Source organism: Physeter macrocephalus, chromosome 1 (assembly GCF_002837175.3).
Source record: "Physeter macrocephalus isolate SW-GA chromosome 1, ASM283717v5, whole genome shotgun sequence".
Lineage (NCBI taxonomy): Eukaryota > Metazoa > Chordata > Mammalia > Artiodactyla > Physeteridae > Physeter > Physeter macrocephalus.
Window position 1 is genome coordinate 24,972,624 of NC_041214.2, and position 21,520 is coordinate 24,994,143.

Here is a 21,520-nt window from a genome sequence, read left to right on the forward strand (position 1 = left end):
GAGAGGCCCGCGTACCGCAAAAAAAAAAAAAAAAAAGACTAACAAGACTGTAGGATGGAAAGTGGCATTTGCTGCCTACACTGTAAAATTGCCTAAACTGCAACTCTTTGATAGAAATCCCCTTTCTGCTGTTAGAGCAAAGCAGTATGGAATAAAATGATACTCTACTTGACTTATTTTTTTAATGAGCTAAAGATGTAGAAGTAGGAGAAGTAGTTGAAAGTGATAGAGAACGAAATTTCTGCTCAACATAAGGAAAGATTTTCTTACAGTTACAGATGTCTAAAAATGCCATTTGCTTCCTTGGTAAGTGGTGAGGTTTCTGCCTTTGGCTGTGTTCAGTGATAAGCTGGAGAGACCGTTAACAAGAGTGTTGGATCAATCAAGCATTGGTTAGATGTCTGGACTACATACATCACAAGGTGACTCTACCTTTGAAATTTGTGTTCCTATATTGTGGTGTGCCTGTGTGTGTGCATGTGTGTGTGTGTGTGTGTGTTTAAATTCATCAAAATAGATCTAAGGCCAGTCTTATTTGGGGAACCAATATTCCTGATCAATATCATGATAATAAGAACTTTGAAGTTGCAGACTTGAGAAGTTATTCTTAACCTAATAGTGTATTAACTTAAATGCAACCTTATAAAACTCTATACTTTTACCTTAATAGCCCCCAAAAAAGGAAGAATCAAAACTGGAAAACCTCCAGAAATAAGAACACTATTATCAGTGTTTACTGGCTAAAGTAATTTAGCAAATTCATAGAAAATAACCTTCCCCTTAAGTTATAAGCTCAAGAATTTCAAGAAAATCTGGCTATAGTATTTATTCAGTTTAATGAAACTCAATTCCTTGTAGCTGTAACTACATTTATTTCCTCTATTAGCTTTACTTACTTAATGATGCCTAGTCATCTTCGTAAAATGTGTTCTGTTGTGTTTTTATAGGCTGTGCTTTTGAAATTCTCATGTTTTTAAAAAGTCAAATTAAGTTTAAAAGAAAACAATGAAAAATGCAGGGGACGGGAGAGAGCTGGGTAGCAGCCAGGAGTGCATAAGGAACCCAAGAATTCTCAGACAAAGAAATATTGGGTTGGCCAAAAGTTTCATTTGTTTTTTTTCTGTAAGATGGCTCTAGTAGCACTTAGCTGTCTGTAACATCATTCGAAACAATTTTGTTAGATTGTATCTGACAGCTGTCATATCAGCATGCATTTTAAAAAGACATCAAAATTGGTGAATTTTTGTGTAGCCATTTTAATATTGAAGATGGAAGAAAAATAGCAACATTTTCAGCATATTATGCTTTCTTATTTCAAGAAAGGTAAAAACGCAACTGAGATGCAAAAAAAGATCTGTGCAGTGTATGGAGAAGGTGCTGTGACTGACTGAACGTGTCAAAAGTGGTTTGCGAAGTTTCGCGCTGGAGATTTCTCGCTGGATGGTCCTCCACGGTTGGGTGGACCAGTTGAAGTTGATAGTGACAAAATCGAGACATTACTTGAGAGCAATCAATGTTATACCACGCGGGAGATAGCCGACATGCTCAAAATACCCAAATCAAGTATTGAAAATCATTTGCACCAGCTTGGTTAACTCAGTAAAGGAGCTCTGAATCTCCTTTACTTCAGGACCTGTATAGTCCTAACCTTGAAGAATCTGATCTTGAATTTGGAGTCCACCTCCTGCAAATGGGGCAGAGACATTGCATGAAGTTTGTCTTATTTTAGGCCATAGATAGATAGATAGATAGATAGATACATAGAGATATAAAGTTTTATATATGTATCGTTTTATATATATATATATATATATATATATATATATATAATCATATACAATCATTATATAAGGCACAGTGAAAAGTCCAGAATTTCTCTAAGGGGACAGGGGTGAATGGGAAGGAGATTTGTCTTGAAGTTACAAATGCATGGCAAGACTTTTGTTTTTACTTTTTGTACTTTGAGAGGAGGGAAAGGGTTGGAAGAATTGGCTTGGGTGAGCAGATGGTAATAGACATTGTGGGGGGATAAGTATCCCCTACCTCAAGTCACCCCCTGCATCCACTAGTTGGGTACAAGGAAATTTACCTTTCGGGTTTCTTTACTTGAAAAACAATGTGGTCGGAGTCACAGATATCTTCCCTACCAACCAAGAGTTGCTCTCATGCTCAAACAGGATGTATATATGTATGAAAGTACAGTCTACTTTGCAGACTGTAATGTGTTACAAATATTCACCAATACTATTATTACAAACTTCTTGCTGTCCCTGAACCTGAATCTTGTCAAATGGAGAGGCAGCCTAGTCTGGCAGAGTGGCAGGGGCCTTGGACAAAACTCAGGACAACTCAGTTCTTCCCTTCGTTGTGCTTTACGTGGGCAAATGCATTACTATGGTTGAGTGCAATTTCCCCAACTGTAAAATACAAATAATATCATCAATTTGTGAGTTTTCTTTTCATAATGACATGAATTGCTAAAAATGTTTAAAGTAAGCAAAAGCCTTTAACTCATTCCCTAGCACAAGTTAAGTCCTAAAAAAATGAGTCCCATTAGCATTATTACTGTTTTAGAAGTAGTAATACTGATATTATTACAGTGTCCTAAATCTAGAAGAGGATCTCAAAGGATTGTGCTTGTACTTATTTGTAACTATAGATCTTCGGCTTTGTAAGGAGAGGCTTCACTCTGGGAACCATGACCTTGACTGGCAACAAAGCTTTCAGATCCCTTATGTCCTGGTGGTAAAGGTCACAGGTCTTCAGCACAATCCAAGTCCTATGCTACCTGTAGAGCCCACAGGAATTATTGGGTTCACCTTGAACAGATTTCCTCAGGACTTGGGACTAAGCAAATATTAGAATCCCAGGAGCAAAAGTTTATAATTTTAATAGACTATATTGTAATGTTTGTTTGCAAATCCCCCAATATAGGAATAAAAATTGTTTACTTGTACTCCAGTTTGTTCAGAATAGTTATAGATATACGCAATAATGTATAAAAAAATGAAATCTGAGATATTCTCTAAAGAAGGCTCCCAGTTAGGAATAAGGGCAAATTTTATTAACAAACAAACAAAAAATTAATCCCAGGACAAAATTATGGGGAAAATAAAAGAATGTATTTAGTTCTTTCTTTCCTTTCACTTTTATTATAGTTTTGTAGGTTCTTTAACCTCCCAATTAAAATGAATTTCAGTGCATTACTTGGCCAAGTAAATCAAAGTCAATATGTTGAAACAAACTTTAAGTCAAATAAAAGCCATATTGAGGAGTTCATGTGAATTTAACTAGTATTAGTTAAGCAGGGTATAGTGAACTGCTGTAATATTTCTGTACATGAACCACAGTAATATGGTTGTTTCATTCTTTTACTAATAGGAGAAAAAGTCAATCAGAATTAATAATAAACATTTTATAAAACAGATATGACTTTTTCTTATTTTCTAGTAAGTACAGTAAGTAACACCAACTGAAAAACATAGTATCGAATAAGTCTTTAGAGAACACGGTTTGCTGACCAGATTAAGTTGTTTAACATGTAAGTTGTTACCATGAACTCTCAGAGTTTTTAAACATAGATTGTCCTCTTATGCAGTTTAAATATTTCCCTAGTCTTGCTTGCCCTATTAAACGTGCTTTTTTGTCCTAAAGAAAAGCTCTGCTAAGCAAATATTACTTTTAACCTGGGTCCCCTCCACAGGCTCACAAACTGTGAATTAAGGGAAATAAAACAAATGTTGCTTACTGTACCGGATAAATAAAATGTTGACTCGAGTTATTTTTCATTGACCCTGAGTGGGAAGGAAGTAGATTCGAGGTTATTCATATTAAATACTGAATTTACTAGTTTGACATTTATTATTATTATTATTATTATTGGTTTGGGGGTGGAGTTTGTTCTTTTTTCTAAAATTGACCAGTAAATCTATTCCCTCAGTAATTGACTACTCTGGGCTGGACTCAGGCAGTGAAGGTTTAATGGTCAAATTGGTTGCTTCTGTCAGCTTGGCCTTAATGGACATTCTCTTTCTGAAACATGTCTTCAGATTTTTGCATGTGAAACACAAAGTTGAATCACACATTTTCATTAAGTGCCCTGAGAAGGAAGTTATTATGAAGCCTATTCATTCAGAGGAATGTTGTTACATGATATAAGTAGACAAAGGAGTGCTAATCAGTGCTGCCGCCTTGCTATGAAGGGAATCTTTTTTAAAATGCTAACAACCATCTACAATTTAAAATAAGTGAGTCTATTAGATCGTCAAAGGTTTTTTAAAATTGATAAAAATTAATTTTGGCAAGAGTGTGAGGAAAGGGCAGCCTCTAGACCATTATTAGAGTTGTAAATTGGTATAATCTTTCCGAAGGGCAGACTGGTAGTATGTTGAAAAAGAAAAATTAATATATATCCTTTGACAGAAGTAGCCCATATCTAGGGATTTCACCTAAGGAGTAATCACTCAGCTGGGGAGAGAGATTTGTATATAGATGCTCAGTGCAGCATTGTTTATAAGGGGAAAATCTGAAACGACCAAATGTCTAATAATGGGTAATAATAGATACAGTGAAATAAAATTGGGTATGAAGGTACAAAGGGATATTGTGCTGCCATTAAAAATTGTTCAGTAGATTGAGATTTATTGCCATGGAAAGAGGCTTGTGAGATATTACTGAGTTAATTAAAGTAAATTATATAAAAATACGGTCAGATTTATGTAACATTATGCATGTTGTCTATATAATCTGTGGATCTGTGAATAAAGAGATCACTGAAAAAGATGTTCCACAAAAAGATAAGTGCTTTTTTTGGTTGTTGTTTGTATTTTCCTGCACTCAAGAACAATTTTTAAAGAAAATAAGAAGAATATTAGAAATAGATAAGAATGCTTGATAACTTCCTGAAAGTAAAAAGATGAAGAGTTGGTGCTTGAGCAAGGCTAAAGAAGGAAAACATTTGGGAAGTATTTCATTCCACTTTAAAATTTTCGTTATAATTTAATTCAGTTTTTTAAGCTATGAAAGTAACATGTTCATGGTAAAAAAAACCAAAATTTAATAGGAATGTCAAACGTCTGTAAAGTGGAGTGCAAGTTATGTGTGTAAGTATATGTATATGTTAATACACGGTGGATTCATACGTATACAAACGTATCCTTTGTTTCCTTAACTTACTTTTTTTTTTAATGTCTCACAACCAGAAGTCCTAACTCCAGCTAATAACTGCTGAATTCATCACACACGTTTCTGAGCCAAACACGCTGGGCTGAGCGTGGGGAAAGAGGTGGACCCCAGAGGCAAACTGGGGGACGACCACTAACAAGAGGCTGAATGGATCCTAGTCAGCAAAATGTCCCCTCTAGAGTAAAATACACTTGGGATGGGGACCGGAGAAGGAGAAGCCCTATGAATTTAACCTTGATATGTGGCTATTAATGTCAAAAACTGGGTAGCTGCTCTGGACTGAATGTCTCCCCCTAACCCCCTTCACATTCATTTGTTGAAGTCCTAATCCCCAGTGTGATGGCATTTGGAGGCGGGGCCTTTGGGAGGTAATTAGGTCATGAGGGTGAAGTACTCATGAATGGAATTAGTGCCTTCAGAAAAAGAGACACAAGAGAGAAGATCTCTCTTTCTCTCTTCCCTGTAAAGATACAGCAAGTAGGCTGCTGTTTGCAAACCAAGAAGAGGACCCTCACCAGAACCAAATCAGCCAGCAGCTGGATCTTGGACTTCCCAGACCCAGAACTATGAGAAATAAATGTCTGTTGCTCAAGGCACCCAGTCTATAGTATTTTGTTATAGCAGCCCGACACGTTATGGCAGATGAAGACAGCAGCCAAATCTCACTTTTTGAAAAAGTAAAGACATAATGAGATAGAAAAGTGTCCCCCATCTCCTATATTTCCCCCCATATTTTCAAGTTGTCTGTCGTTATTTGAGTGACGGTGTTTGTTTAGATGGGCTGGCCTAGAGTGTAAAGTGAGTACTCAGGATAATTGACGATTGCTACCCCTGCAGAAAGACCATCCTCTACCAAAAGAGCTGTGTTTTTTTTTAATCCATTCTTTCTCTTACTGGTTTTAAATAATGTGTCTGACAAGATTCTGCTTTTCTTTCTGTCAGCTGTCAGTGAACAGGTATTGGGCATTATTTGTGGGGCTGTAAATACATTACATGAAAAAATAATGAGTCCTTAAAAAATCAAGAGAAATGTCTCCGGAGACGTTTACCTAACATGGTGATTTATGTAGGTCTGGGAAAGAAGTTTCAGAACTTCCAAAAGAATAGTCTGGATCATAAACTAAAACTCTTCTAAATCTGCCTTTGCTGTAGCCCCTGGACACATTTCCCTTTCACTTCTAATCTGGAAGTTGGAGAATGATTTCTTGTTCAACTTAAATTGTTTAGTTAATGGTCTAAGAATAACTCTTGGGAGTATCCCTCAGCATAACATGTTATTACTCTATCCCTCTGACTGAATTTGATGTGTCTATCATGTTCTTGCTGATCCCTGGGATTAATCATTTTCTTTTTACCAGCTAGAGATTGTAGACATTTAATAGATATACCTACATCTGTCAATTTAATGAGTCACATTTTCTGAAGTTTGAAATATACTGAGTATTCTAATGTTGAAATATATAGTCGACATTCATCCTCACTACAGGTTTCTAAGTTTTCCAGGTTTGCCCTTCCTACCTGCCTGAGGAAGGTAATTTAGCTAAAGCTTTTTTTTTTTTTTTTTTAAATTTAGTTCTTCAGGGTCTGGGAACTCAAGTGCATCTACTGGGTGGTGTGCAGAAGGGGGTAAACAATTCTTGCATCGTTCACTATAGTACACGTTAAGCAAATCATGTGGTTTCAGTTTCTGTAACAGGGACTATTCTTTCATCCTAGTAGGAATTGTTCCATGGAGGATCATGCCAGTTAATCTCACCCTGGGGTATCTCTGGCAGCCTTGCAGTTGGAAAGGAGGGTGGGATATTGACACGGCTGCAGCATCTGTCACTGGGTAGAGAGCCAGGGTAGAGTCAGCTGACCTGGCAGGATAGGCAGGGCCCCTGCACCCTGCCAGAGGCTGAGCAAAAGGCCAAAGGATGGCCTTCCCAGTTACAGGAGGACCATCCAGTCACCAAATACAGTCACAAGAAATTAAATGGACTCAAAAGCTGAGTCATAATTCATGGGTTTTGTTTTCTGTTTTGTTTTCAGTTGTTTGAATTTATGAACTTCTTGGCTGAGAACGTCATCTTCTGTTACATGGGCCTGGCGCTGTTCACGTTCCAGAATCATATCTTTAATGCTCTTTTCATACTTGGAGCCTTTGTATCCTTTGAAATACAGAACAATGGGTGATGAGAAAAGAGAACAAACTACTTACCTTTAGTGATTATTCTGTTAAATTGTTAAAGTAGTTTCCTCAGGTTTATACTGCAAAGCTCAAATTCAAGGCAGACAAGTAATTCTAATTAGGAGGGGAAAGCATCCTAAGAAATTGGGGCCTTTATTAAATGTTATGGTTCAGGATAAAAAGTTTGGAAAATACTGAGGGAAGTAAGGGGGAAAAATTAAAAGAAAATGACATTGTTTGAGTATTCAAAATATGTTTAACTCAAATTATGAATCATTTACATAAAGAGTATGTCAATCCATTTTTTATATTTAATCTGCATTAGAATGTATCAGAAGACAGCCAGGATTTAGAACTTCAGAAATACTTTCAGTGCAAGATGGTAAAATCTTTTTTTCCAGTGAGGACTATGAAAAAAAGATGGAGTAGAGATCAAGTGAAATTAACATGATAGATGTGCTTTCAATATCTTAAGCACTGTGCACATGTAAGTTTATTTTAATAAGATAGCCCCTTTCCTGTAAGTAAAAGGACGGGTAAAATCTAGACCTCACTTTTAACGCAGAGGGCTTTTCTAGCTCTAGGTCTGGGGTATAAGCATTCCCAGTAGGAAGGGATGTCTATCCGAAAGGATGCTGAGCCCCTGCGGATGTCCCCAAGGACAGTCAGCAGCAGTTGTCCTTGTTCCCACTTGGAAAATGGGCAGATGCCCCCTCGGATCACAGGCAGATGATCGTAACAGCCAAGAGAGCCGACTCCTCTCTGGAAGCCAGGGTCCAGCTAAGCACTTGCACCTACCTCCTGTTCTCTTTTCATTGAGCAGTCAAGTGAATTTTCAAACTCCATCCAAAACCTGGATCTTAGAAGGAAGCTCCCTTTTCCCAAATAACTCCATCCCATTTGAGGACAAAGTAGAATAGACAATCAGGGAAGGAGTCCAAGATGTCAAAAGGGGAGAGATGACTACCACAAATATTTTCATAGATTTTTAACCTAGAAAGCTTGGATTTTAGTGAAACACCTCTTAAAGCAGAAGTTGTATTATACATTTAGACAGGCAGTTCCTCTCAAAATTACATCCACTAAAAGAAAAAAAATAAGCGAAACTTGCTAGGTTTAAGGAGTGTAAACTGATGGAAAGTAAGATGGTAATCGTGAGCTGAAGCACATTTATCCCTCCTAAAGTGCTGCTTGAGAGGATGATGCCACAGCCTCGGAACGGTCTCTGCCTCACATTTTGCAGCAGAACTGAGTGTAGAGTCAGTTGTCAGTGACATAAACATGATGAGAAAATTTACAGTGATTGAAATGGTATTGGGTTAACAATTTTAAACCGAGTATATGTTCAGAGAAGACAGAGTTCTCTACTGTTTCTGGAAAGGAACTGACTTTGAAAAATGAATTTTGGAAGCAAGTTGGACATACATGTATTGACATGTTTACTCCTGTTTTCTGGGTCATAATATAGAGAAGCTTAAGGACATAACGTTTAAAGCTCAAGAACTCTCACCCTTATTGAAGCAACATTTTCCTCAATGTTTCCCTGTGCTTATCCACAGCTAGCAATTTTTGTAGCCAGAGCATGCAACATATATCCCCTCTCCTTCCTCCTGAATCTGGGCCGGAAACACAAGATCCCCTGGAACTTTCAGCACATGATGATGTTTTCAGGTACGTGAACTACATTGTGTGTTAGTGCACGTCTTCTCTTGTAATTTCCCAGTACTTGGAAAACCACAAGGATACTTAGAGACCTTCTGGGGAAGCATAACTTCTCTTTATCCCATTGTACATACTACCATGCGGATATCCGTAAGTTCTGAACAACAATGGGATTTTTATTTTTCCAGAAGGGAAATGAAATTAAAGGGAATCTTGTTGGAATGGCCTCAAGTTTCAGTATCTGCCAGAAACTGGCCTGGAATAGGCATTGGACTTTCCCCTGACTTATTTCAGATCAATTTTCACTTGGGAGAATTTGCCTAATTTAATAATTTCATAAATTGCATACTTGCAGATAAATAGTGTGTAAATGGTACCCTTTTTGTTCAATGTTAAAGCTCCTTCTCCTTAGAACCCCTGCTCCTTCCCTAATGCCAAGCTCCAGGAACTTCTTATGGTTAATACAAAAGCAAATCATATCCAAGTATGATCAGTTATTAGTTGAGAAAACAAGTATTAATTGCACTCTCACCAGATGCCAAGAGCCATTCTAGGCACAGGTGGATGAAATCAACAGGATCTCTGCTCTCAAACCATACCTGAAGACTCTTTTTTTCCCAAAGAAAATAAACAAAATGAATTTGCTGACCCTGAATTACTCTGGGGATTCTGTTTCTCTCTGTTCAATTAATTTTCCTACCATCAGCCTTTTCTTGTTTGGAGACCTGTCCCCTTACATGCCTTCTACGTATCTGTGCACTTATATTACACTCAGAGGTAGTTCATTGGAAGATGCATGAGAGCAAAACAAAACTGCTTCAGAATAGAGCAAACAAAATTTGGGGTATTCAGGGAGATATGGAAAGAGTGAGAAAAACTATCATTTATTGAATATCTGCTGTTTGCCACTCACTATATATCAATCCTATAAAGCAGATATTAACCCATTTTGTATATGGGAAAACTGAGGTTCAGGATCTCAAAGAGGTCAAGTAACTTGGCCAAGGATGAAATCATCCCTAAGCCAGGTCTGTGAGACTTCACCTCAAACCCAACTAAGTGTCCCAAATCCACATTTTTAGAAGTGGTACTAGGAATAAAAGGCTTGTTTCACCTTCAGTTGCCTCCTAGCCTGTTCCACACAGTAAAGGGTGGGAGCTCTCAGGCTGAGAATGAGTCATTTAGTCAAGTACTGGCAAATGGAGACCCGGAGTTTAAAAATGTCCTTCTGTAGGCCTCTGACAGAGCTTCTCTACATTTCCAGACATGCCGGCGAGGTGAGAGAGGGAGTCATACAGAGGATAATTCGTACCGATAGGTGATCTTTGACTTAGAGCAGTGATGAACTTTGGTAATGATTGACGCCATTATGGGAAAGCAGAAGGCAAATTGGATCACATAAATAAGAAGTCGGCACTGGGTTGCATTTTTGCAAAGCATTTCTAGGAGTTGGGAAGCACTTTTCCTTCTTTCCCATCAAAATATCAGTAGCTTTACTCTGGAGAATGGTGGTTTATTTTTAAAACTTGGAGATTATATTTTAAACAATGCTTTTTTTTTTACAAAGAAGATTGTGAGAGAAGTGCAAGGTTTAGATAGCCATGTTGGGATGTGAAGTGTCTGCCCAGATAACCTCGTGGCTTGGTGGTTTTCTGGATTTGGCACCTTCTATGTTTGCTTAGCTGTTGGATTGGAGCTGCATTAAAAACTGAGGCCAGAGCAGTATGGTGTGTATGACCAGGGGATGTGAGGAAGCCCAGAATGCGGTGATACCTTTATGATATCCTAAATCAGGGAGTCAGCAAACTATGGCCTTTGAACCAAATCTAGCCCACAGGAATTTTGTAAATAAAGTGGGAACACAGCTCTACCCCTCTGTTTACATATTGTCTGTGGCTGCCTTTTGTGCTATAAGAGCGGAGGTGAATGTTGCCACAGAAATTGTATGGCCCACAAAACCTAAAATATTTACTGTCTGGCCCTGTTCTAGATCATCTTCATCCTCTAGAAGAAAAATAATAACCCCATCACTTTAATGGGAGTGACATTAATAGTTTAATTCAAGGGCATAGCCATCTGCTAGTTCCTATCATTAAGAACATTGGATTTCCCACTAAAAAGCTGTCTTCTTAGCTTTAAAATGAGGAGATTCTCATGTTACATGGTTACGTAATGGAATCATAGATGCCCAACTCCAAAGTCACTTTATACCTTTCTGAGACCTTTTGTGGCTAATGTTTTGAGACTCACAGGCAGGGCAAGATAAGATAGGCGCTCTTGGCCTCTTCCTGCAGATTAAAACAAAAGAAAGAGAGAGAGAAAGACATGGAGAGTTTTTGAGTATCTTGCTCACGATCTGACAACTCATTAAGAGATGAAATTGAGACTTGAACCCAGGCCTCTTGACTTTGAAGTTAGAGCCTTCTCATCTGTCTTGACACAACTTCAGATTTACCCTCAAGGTCATGAGAACAAAAGTTAAATCAAAACCATGCCCTTCCTAGCCCAGGCCAGCTCCAGCATGTCTTAACATGTCTCTCATGCAAACCTGACCCCCATCCTGTTCACAGTAAACCACACACGTGGGTGGCACCCCTCCCAGCCATAGGCTCAGGTTCTACACTGCACCCACTGACCCCCTTCTGAGTGTAGGAAGGTTCAGGGGAGCTCACCATGTGCAGCGCAGTATTTTTCTTCAAAAGAGAATGGTTCAGACGGGGCTTTGAGTTTCTGCATGAATTCTGATATGCCATACCTCACTCAGGACCTAAAGTTTTAAATATATTTGCCCCGAAGTAAAGAATTTAAAAGGTCAACATAAGGTAATGTAAGCCTGAGGAGGAAGTGAAAAAGCAGATCAAATAACACACTGTCTAGCCTTTTCTGGGTGTGTGGGCACAACAGCTGCTGAAATCAGCAGCTGAAACCCCTTAAAGAATATTTGCATTAAAATGTACTTTAATGTTCTTAATTATGTCTAGAGTGGTTTTGGTCATCCAGTAAGGATAAGTTTAGAAGCTCTCTGGTGAAAACTAGTTGTCCATGCCTCACTAATAAATTTAGATGGAGCCTTTCTTTACAGAGCTTAAAACATTTTTCAAAGAGTCCTCTGGAGAAGGTAAACAGCAATGACCCTCGATCTAAAATGGGAGCGTGAATTTATTTACACAATCCCTCCATCAGTCACCCAGCTACTCATTCAGCAGACACTCCCTGACAGGCTCTCTTTGGTAGGTATTTGGGTGAACGAAGACAGGGATGAGAACCCTGCCCTTCAGGTGGCTTGCAGCCTAAGAGAGAACTGGGCTTTGGGCCAAGCTTGGTTCACTAAGCCCACGCACCACAGATGGTTCAAAGACCCATCAAATAAGAACCAGAACTTCTGTCTTAGTCAATTACACCTACTATTTGACAAAGCCTTTTCCATCACCTTTACCCTCACCTTGTGCATGCCTCTTTGCACTGGGCAGGTAGAGAACTGGTGATGTATTTCGAGCAGAAGTGGATTTACTTGTAAAGTTAAAGAAGCTTCCGTTTTAAGCTCCCTGTGTCCCCTTTCCAAGACCCTGGGATGGGCGCTAGCAGTGTGTCCTAATGGTATGTAAAATTTGTGAAAGGTGTTTTTGTATCATTTTTCTTAAAGAGGATCCAAAAATGTGTAAGTTTCAGGCCCCATGAAACCTGAATCAGACCTGTTTCCAAATCTGGATGCACCTGGAGGTGACAGTTTGCAGGGGGATCTAGCTGCTTATTACTTACCTCCTGGTGGGGAGCACACACTACCGGCAGTGAGCATTGAAGCAAGGCGTGGAGCTGTGTAGATGGCTGGGGTACAGCAATGTTTTTGAGCAAAGCACACATTGTTCATGGATGACCCTACTGCCACTTCCACCACCCTGTGCCCTCCCCCCCCACCTCCCCCCCGTCTCCACCTTTGGCCTCTAGAGCCAGTTAAACTGAGCGAAGCCACTGTCAGGACCCAGATTGCATTTCTCACCTAGCACAGACCCTACCCGATTGGTTTTGTGTAGTCTAGTAATCCACACACATGCAGCCTTGGAACCTTAAAATGAGGTCTCAAGGTCAGGAGTAGTGTGGTCTCTCTGCCTCATTTGCCTTGAGAAGCTTTTAATAGCACAAATTCTGTTTTTGGTAGCTAGGTTGCAGTTAAGAGTCAGTTGGGGAAGTTTACCCTGAGACATTTTCAGACCTTCTTTAAATTCAAGGCCAGGCGTTCATAACTGCTCTGCTGTATCATGTGACACCCAGCACAAAGGGCTTAAGAGGACCGCTAAGCTCCCCTGAAACTGTTCCTGTCCCTCTCAGCACAGCCCTAGTTAGTGCCTGGCGTGAGCTGCCCTGTCCAGTGTTCAGCTCCCTTGAAACCGGAGAAGCAGGGCTCTGTGGTTTAAATTAAAGGAGGAGATGTGCTTTGCACAAATTAGCTTTCCTATTGATGTGGTGCATATTACAAAGATCGGGCCTCTTGTTTTAATTCAAATCCATGTGCTGCAATTTTGATTTAATTTAAAACTAAATAAGGGCCGGGAGTTGCTTGAAGGAGGGGGAAAAACCAAGCCCAGTTGAGCCCCGGCAGCCTTCCTGAAACCACCGTGGCTGGGTACTTTAGCCTACTGGGCTTCAGAGGCTCCGTGCAGAGCTGCTGTGCTGATCCAGGCAGAACGGAGGCCCCGAAGCACCCGAGCAGGTTCAAGGGGCCCAGCGGTGGGTCACAGGACATAATTCTCCAATTTGTCCATTTCTGTTGCACTTTGAAGAGACATTGCAACCCTGATGTGTCCTGTTGCATAAACTAGGAAGGGTTGTTAACCAGGTAAATGTGACCTCAGTGTATGGATAGGGTATGAAACCTCATCCATGAGTTTACATAGCCATAAAGACAACAGCACCAAGCGTGGCCAGGCTTGTCGCTCATTTGATTGTCCCCGGCCACTCATTAGCATTCAGACAGCTGCTGGCACCAAAGAACTGAGAGAAAGGCCTGGAGGTAAAACTTTAAGAAAATTTTCCCATTAGCATTCAGTTTTTTCCCCCTTAATGGTAAAAAGACTGCCATTACTATTCAAGTTCTGGGAAATACTGTACAGAACCTCAGTGTTCTACAGGACAGCTTAGGGACCACTGCCCAGGTGTAGGTGATGACCTTTCTCAGTGTCGTTTTGCTGAGCCACCAGTCAGGCCGTTATCAGAGCCAGTCTGAGACTTTGACCAAGAAGTGGCCTTCTCAGCTGATTTATCAGTTATACCCAGGAAGAAAACATGAGTGGAGTTCATGAAAGTGAAGAGTCAAGGTTATTTTTTCAGCAGTGCCTAGGAACAGGACTCTGTATCTGTGACCACCCAAATTAATGGAACACTATTAAGCCACCAGGACTGTCCCACAATAACTACCAGCCACCATGTAAAAGGGACACTTCCATGCTCTGTTGATCCTTCAAACCCACAAGTGTGGTCCAGGGACCAGTAGCTACGACACCCCTTGGCATCTCTTTGGAAATGCTGAATCCGAATCTGCTTTCCAACAAAATCCCCAGGCAATTCGCATGCATGTGAAAATTTGAGAAGTGCATCCCAGAACATAATCACAATTCGTGGTTTCTGTTCTGAAACTCCCTCTTCAGTCCGTCCCTCCCACCTCATTCTGTTTTGCTTTGGACCCCCTTGGGTGCCAGTCTTGCTTCTTGTCCTTCCCCTTGCCGTCTGATCAGCACAGCAATGTTTACCCAGTTACAGAATCTCCTCCAGTTCCTCGAGTATGTGGAACTCTTTCCCTGTTCACTCAGGCTCTCCATCTGCCTGGACCCCTTTCCACACACCCCCCACCCTCACTCTTTTACTCAGCTAATACCTTTTATCCTTCAGATCTTGGCTTAGACATCACTTCCTGTAGGAAAACTTGTAACTCCTCAAGTCTGGGTTGATGTCCCTCTCCTCTGTTTCCATAACACCCAATACTTCTCCTCTCCTAGTACCCATTACGTTCTACCATGATTTTTGGTTTGCCTGCCTGTGTGCCCCTCTAGACAGGGTGCTTTGTGAGGCCAAATACTTATCTGTTTCATTCACTCTGTACCTCGGCACCCAGCCCACTACTTGAACCTTCCACAAATAATTGACGGATGAATAGGCAAATGAATGAACAACCTACAACAACGTCTATGCAACTAAAATTGTACATTTCACTAAAATTTCACTTAAGGACTATCCATTCCTGTTCTATCAGCCTGGGAACTTCTGAATCCAGAATTGACCCCAAAGGCAGCTCTCAGACCATGTTTGCCCAGGTGGGAGCTAAGCAACAATAAATTTAACGAAAGAGATCAACCAATAAAGACTTTTGTTTTTGAAATAAAAGAAAATATTTTTCACCTACTCACTTCTGGCTAAAACACCCCTCCCTGAGCATTCATGACAGTAAACACTGTTAACACTTCCTCAACAGTAGCATTCGGATATGAAACTATTTTTCAAATCTTTGCTTGCTTTGTGTTGGATGGATGTTTATGATTTCCAGTTAAAGACCGAAGGTCTCATTAAAAACCCTGGGACTTTTATATGAGCCAAATGACTTGAATCAAGAATCAGGCTTGACTTCAGCTCAGGAAAAAGATTTCTTTAAATGTATGTACAAGGGTTGTCTGAGAGTCTGAGTCTTCTAAGCAACAGGACTGTTTCTTTTTTTGGCTTGCGGAGGTCTTAGTTCCCCGACCAAGGATCGAACCCGGGCTTGGCAGTGAAAGTGCCAGGTCCTAACCACTGGACCGCCAGGGAGTTCCCGACAGGACTCTTTCCCTCCTTGTCTCTTCCTTTGTTCATCCTTCCAGAGAGCGACAGCCCAGATGACGCCATCACACTGTCAAGCAGTTCCTTGCCAAGCCTTCCTCTTCTCAGCCCCTCCCCCGGAGTCCAGTGTTCCCTTCCGCTCCCGTGGTGGTATATCTCCTTCCTGCTCTGGGCGTATCTTGTGCCATTAATTAGGCCACTGTCTCTTCCTTACCAGTACAAGGTCACTAACCAGCTAATGGGACATAGGCTGAGAACATTTTCTCCATTAGAGTGGATGAACATCTACCAAGTCCCCATCTCTCACGTGACACCCACTGTGGCCCGGGGCAGGCATTCGTGAGCAGGTAGCTGACTGGTGAAGGTGTCTTCTGAGGTCTTCAAATGGGACAGGGTTAACCAGCTTATGCAGGAAATGAGTCATGAAAGTGTTCTAACCAGTGTGTCAAACAGTCAGAAAAAAGACCTCTTGAATAACAGACAACCACGTGCCACATTGCTGTGACAGAGTGGACAAGCACGGTGGGTCCGTATGGACTGAAGATCCCATTAAGTCCTCATAGTTTCAAATGCTGAGAAACGTTTATGTGATGATGACAAATTCAGAACATCTGAGAACTAGCTCTGAGCTACAGCCAGCCCCATAGTGTTCCCCTATGATTAGGTCAAAATCGCATATTCTTCACTTAGTTCCAAAATAAATTTACAGTAAAAGTTATTGGCTCTTGCATTTTTAAACAGCATATTAGATTCTATTGGGCACCCCATATATTTTCTAAATAGGAACTACTGTTTTGGTGAAATGCAGAGGGCTCAGGCTTTGAAGCAGGCTCAGCCATGGGGCGCTATCTGGTTAACTCTCTCTAATCCTCAGCTCCCGTGGCTGTAAAATGGTACTTACCTTAGACGGTCAGTGTTGAAAACCAGAGTAGAAAGTGTATATAAAATGCCTGGCACGGGGACCGGCACTTAGGCCACATTCGACAATTGGGAGTTTCCATCACTTTCTTTGACCCCCAGAGAGGAGATAGCCGTTAGTGCTTCACAGAGACAGGCTTCATATAAACTCACAACTGCTCTCGGAAAAACCTCCCATCAGAGATTAAGGTTTTTATTCTAAGTAAGGTTTGACCGTCAGATCACTGCTGAGGACCTAGTCTGAGGCCAATGCTAAGTGCTAGTGACATACCTGTGGAAGACAAGATCCAAGGCTCCACCCCCCTCCCCTTCATTTAAGGACAATTGCTGATATTCTGCTTTTAGTTGCAGCAGTGACCTACTCCTGGCGTGAAGACATGAAACGTTGTAAACTCAAAGTGAAACTCAAAATACCAGTTTTTGTGAGGAAAATATATTGTAGTCCCCTCTGGGAGAAGTTGACACATACAAAATGCCACTACCTACTTAGACATTTATTGAGTGTGAAAAAGTGGCAAGGCCTTGTAGGTTACCCGACCGCACTATAGAGAGAGAGTAGCCAATAAGAACCCTCTAGCCCCTGAGAGACACTGAGTAATGAAAGGGGACAACCCAGAACACTTGTCACCTCTCCCTGTGTTTCAAGGATAAGGTCTTAGATACAGAAAAATAAATAATCTTATTTAATTTGGGAACTTTCTGTGTGCATTTCAGTTTTTCAGGAGTGTCACAGGTATCACAAATATCCGACTGATAGTTTTAACCAAGCTAACCTGTCCGCTGAGGCAAACAAAAGGACCACATTGTTTTTCCCTGTTTTCTGCCTGAATTTGCTTACTAATTGCTTGCTTGTTTTGGGCATTAGGTAGACATAACCTTAGAAAACTATCAATACAGACGAACCAAGCTCAAAAACTAAGTCTGTCTGTGCCATGCATATAAATCCCTCTAATTCTACCCTCAGGTTCTGTGGATAGAGTTCAGAAGAAGTCAATAGGATTGACTCTAGTAAGTTATATGTGCAAATGAGCAAGAAGCAGTTACATTTAAAAATGCCTTGTGCTAAATTTCCATAGGGCCATTACATCATGTAGGAATTATCGGCACTTGCTCTAATATACTGGGGACATTCCAGTGCTGTTTGGGCAACCAGATCCTTCACAGACAGACCAAACCTCTGTGAGTAGGGCTGGGTCTCAACCGCACTGCCCAGCCTCCCACTGACCCCCTTCTAAAAGCACCAGGAACTTTTAGAGACCTGTGGTGGCACTTGAGGGCAGGAGGAGGCACCAGAGGTGCCCTGCCTGTGAATAACAGCCTTGCCCTCCCTTTACAGGATCCTCAGTCCCATTCACCGTCCACTTCCCTCAGTGCCTTAAAAATGTCACTAGACCTTCCTGGAGCTGTTTTAAATTCCACAAGTGAATGTGAAAGCACGCATGTTAACTATTTTAAAAAGCACACCCTTCAGGAGAACTGTGTGCTACCCTTCCCCAGCAGATTTCTTCCTTCCAATTGTTTTCTTCCTGGCAGGAAGCTCATTTTGGCTGCGTGCGGAAATGGGGGTTTTGGCTGGAGAGTCAAAACCCGATCATTTTAGAGTAGGGTGGCTGGTACTGGGATGGGGAGGGCAGCATAATGGCAGTAATGCGCGGAAAGGGAGAGAGAGACGGGAGACACAGAGACACAGAGAGAGAAGGCACGGAAAGAATTGGGGAGGGAGAGCAAAAGGCAAAACATCTTTTTCAGAATGTTGCCTCGGGTTGATCGTCTGCCTAGGAAAGGGGAAGAACATTTTCTTCTTGGCATCTTTCCTAAAAATTCAAATTATTAAGATAATCATGATTTTTAATCTTTGTTACGGGTTATATATTCAATGGGGGGGGAATGAAACAGATTGAATAACAAGCCATACCATTTACTATGTAACCTTGGCTACTCCATCCTTCCCAGCCCCTATTCCCTCATCTGTTAAGAAAATATTCTGTGATTCTACAGGGACATGTAAGGGAGAGAGATGTAGGGTAGGTTGACGTAGAGAGCCTTATGATAGGCTAAGCTGCTAGAACACACAGACTCCTAAAATTCAGTTGTTGAACCACAGTAGTAAATCCTCTCTCATTCAAGTCACAGGTAGGGTTGATATGAACATGAGGGTGGGGGAAAGATGCCTCTCCTCCAGGTGGTGATTCCGATAGCACCAGGCTCCTTCCATCCTGTGGCATCATAATCCCCTAGGTCAGGGGTTCTAAAAGTGTGGTCCCGCGGACCAACAGTATCAGCAACACCTGGAAACTTGTTAGAAATGCAAATCCTCAAGCCCCACCACAGACAGACTGAAATCAGACACTCTGGGGGTGGAGCCCAACAATCTTAAGGTTGAACAGGTCCTCCAGCTAATTCTGATGTAGCTAAAGTCTGGGAACTTCTGCTATAGGGATTCATCATGATTTATAACTGGCTGGTGGAACGGGAAAGAGAGACTGGGGTAGGTAGCTTTTCTGAAAAGCCTGGGCCCAGAAATGACATGTATCACCTCTGCTCTCATTTCTCTGGTGAGAACCAGCTGTATTCCTAGCTGCAAGAGACGCTAGGAAATGTAGTTTATGCAGTTATAGCAGCATAGCGTGGATGATAAAAATAGGTTCCGGTGGACAGATAGCCATCTTTGCCAAAATAGCCCTCTGCAGTAGGAATAATTTTAGCATTGCTCGTATGGGAAAAAGCAATCCAGTGTCTAAACTAGGGTTTCTCAAACCAGCAGCTGTTGATATTTGGGGACCGATAGTTCCTTTTTGTGGGGTCTGTCTTGTACATGGTAGGATATTTAGCAGCACCCCTGGTCTCTACCCACTAGATTAACTTGAGCGCCTCCCACCTTCCAGTGGTGGACAATCACAAATGTCCTCAGACATTGCCAAATATTCCCTGGGGGACAAACTCACCCAAGTTGAGAACTACTGGTCAAATAGGAAACTTATAAGTTGACCTTTGAAACACAAGCTGGCCATAAGTTGGGTACTGCTCACAGAAAGTTGACTTTCTTCTGATCTCTCTTAGCCTTTCTCTTGAAACCCTCCGTTGAAGATTTCAGCTAGCGGCAAGGATTATTCCACAGTTTCCTACCACATCTACCTTCCCTACGTAAAAATAAACTTCCAAAGACAGAGGCATCTATGCACGTTGACTCAGAGCTGTGACAGGGCTAATCCTATTTACAATTACCCTTCTTGGCTACCTAAGGCGTCCAAAAACGAACTTCATTTTATGCAAAAATATATTGAAGTTATGTCGCATTCCTTCTCAGTGACCTTAGGTTTAAATGATTCAAGTTCAGGAAGAGAGATGAAGGAAAGAAAGTTCTGCTTCTCTAACACAGACTTAGTTTCCAGAAAAACTCAATTTATTTTTGAATGCAGAGGCTTTTTCACTGAAACAGTCTGTTGGCTTCGCTTCCATGTGATAAAACGACGTTGAACTGAAAATGGGACTGTATAACAAGGTTGTACTATCCTGGAAAATGTATTTTGAAATCGGACTGACATTTTTGCTGAAAGGAGTTACCTTTTGCAAGGTCATGGGACTTCAGCAAAGGTAAAAGTAATACATAATTCTATTGTAGACTCAAACTAGGGTTTGATTTATCAGAGTGATGAGGATGTGTTAAATCTTTGAAATCAACCCCCTCACAGTACTTGAAATGAAAGGAAAAAAGGTACTGCAGTGGATTATATCCCAAATGAAAAGAAAGGCAGCAAAATAACTTATCTAAGGGAGATTTCTTTTAAAGAATGGGTCAGTTTCTCAGGGACATTTCTGCATCCCTGTCCAACTACTGTTCATTTTCCTTTGGATTCCAGTTGTGTTTCAAAGGCAAAATATGATCTTTCCCTCATCCATTCACTCATGCATTTATCCAGTGCTTAAGGAGTGCCTACTATATGAGAGACACCATCCTAGCACTGGGCCTGCTGTCACTGAGCTCACTTTCTTGTGGAGAGACACAGGTCTTAAAGGCTAAAAAACAAACATATAATTTCAGATGGTGATCAGTGTAATAAATGACATGTAAAAAAGGCCTGGGTTCAAGTGGAGGGCGCTTAGATGGCATGGTCAGGGCAGCCTTTCTGAGGACTGAAATGAATGAGGAGCAGCCAGGGCCGGGGGCCGGCGGGGGAGACTGGGGAAGGGGGCGAGGGGAAGCCTGGGCAGAGCACTGGAGGTGGGAGGGGCAGCACAAAGTCCTTAAGATAAAACATGGTTTAGAATAAACTTTATCTTCCCACACTTTTCAAACTCCAAACTTTCCTCCAGTAAAAAAGACTCTAACCTCTCCCCTGAACTCCAGACCCTTGGATCCAACCACCCACTCAACCTCTGCGCTTGTATGACTCCTAGGGATCATAGATTTCAATGGCTGGAATATAACCCTTGATCTCCCCCAGACACCCCAATACGCTCTTCCCACAGTTTCCTCCCCAACTCTTCCAGTTGTTCAGGCCATACGTTCTTGGACTTCTCTCTTCTTCTCATACCCCTCATCCAACCCATCAGCAAGTATTGTCAACGTTTGACATTATTCCAGTACTTACCATGCTACCATCCTGTTCTGATTCACTTCCACTTCTTGCCTGGATTATGCAGCAGACTTCTCACTGACTTCCTACCTCCAGCCTGGAGATCTGTTTTTCATTGCAGAGCCAGAGTGATCCTTTTTTTTTTTTTTTTTTTTTTGCGATACGCGGGCCTCTCACTGCTGTGGCCTCTCCCGTTGCGGAGCAC

At 41.3% G+C, this 21,520-nt stretch overlaps 1 protein-coding gene across 1 annotated transcript in view; it reads left to right on the plus strand.

Annotated features, from left to right (window-relative positions):
• Positions 1–21,520, plus strand: part of SLC9A9 (solute carrier family 9 member A9) — a 563,642-nt gene that overhangs the window by 341,366 nt on the left and 200,756 nt on the right. Inside the window, exons 10-11 of the mRNA XM_024131833.3 lie at positions 7,216–7,329; positions 8,914–9,025. Coding sequence (XP_023987601.1) covers positions 7,216–7,329; positions 8,914–9,025 — 226 coding nt within the window. The remainder of the gene's footprint in view (positions 1–7,215; positions 7,330–8,913; positions 9,026–21,520) is intronic.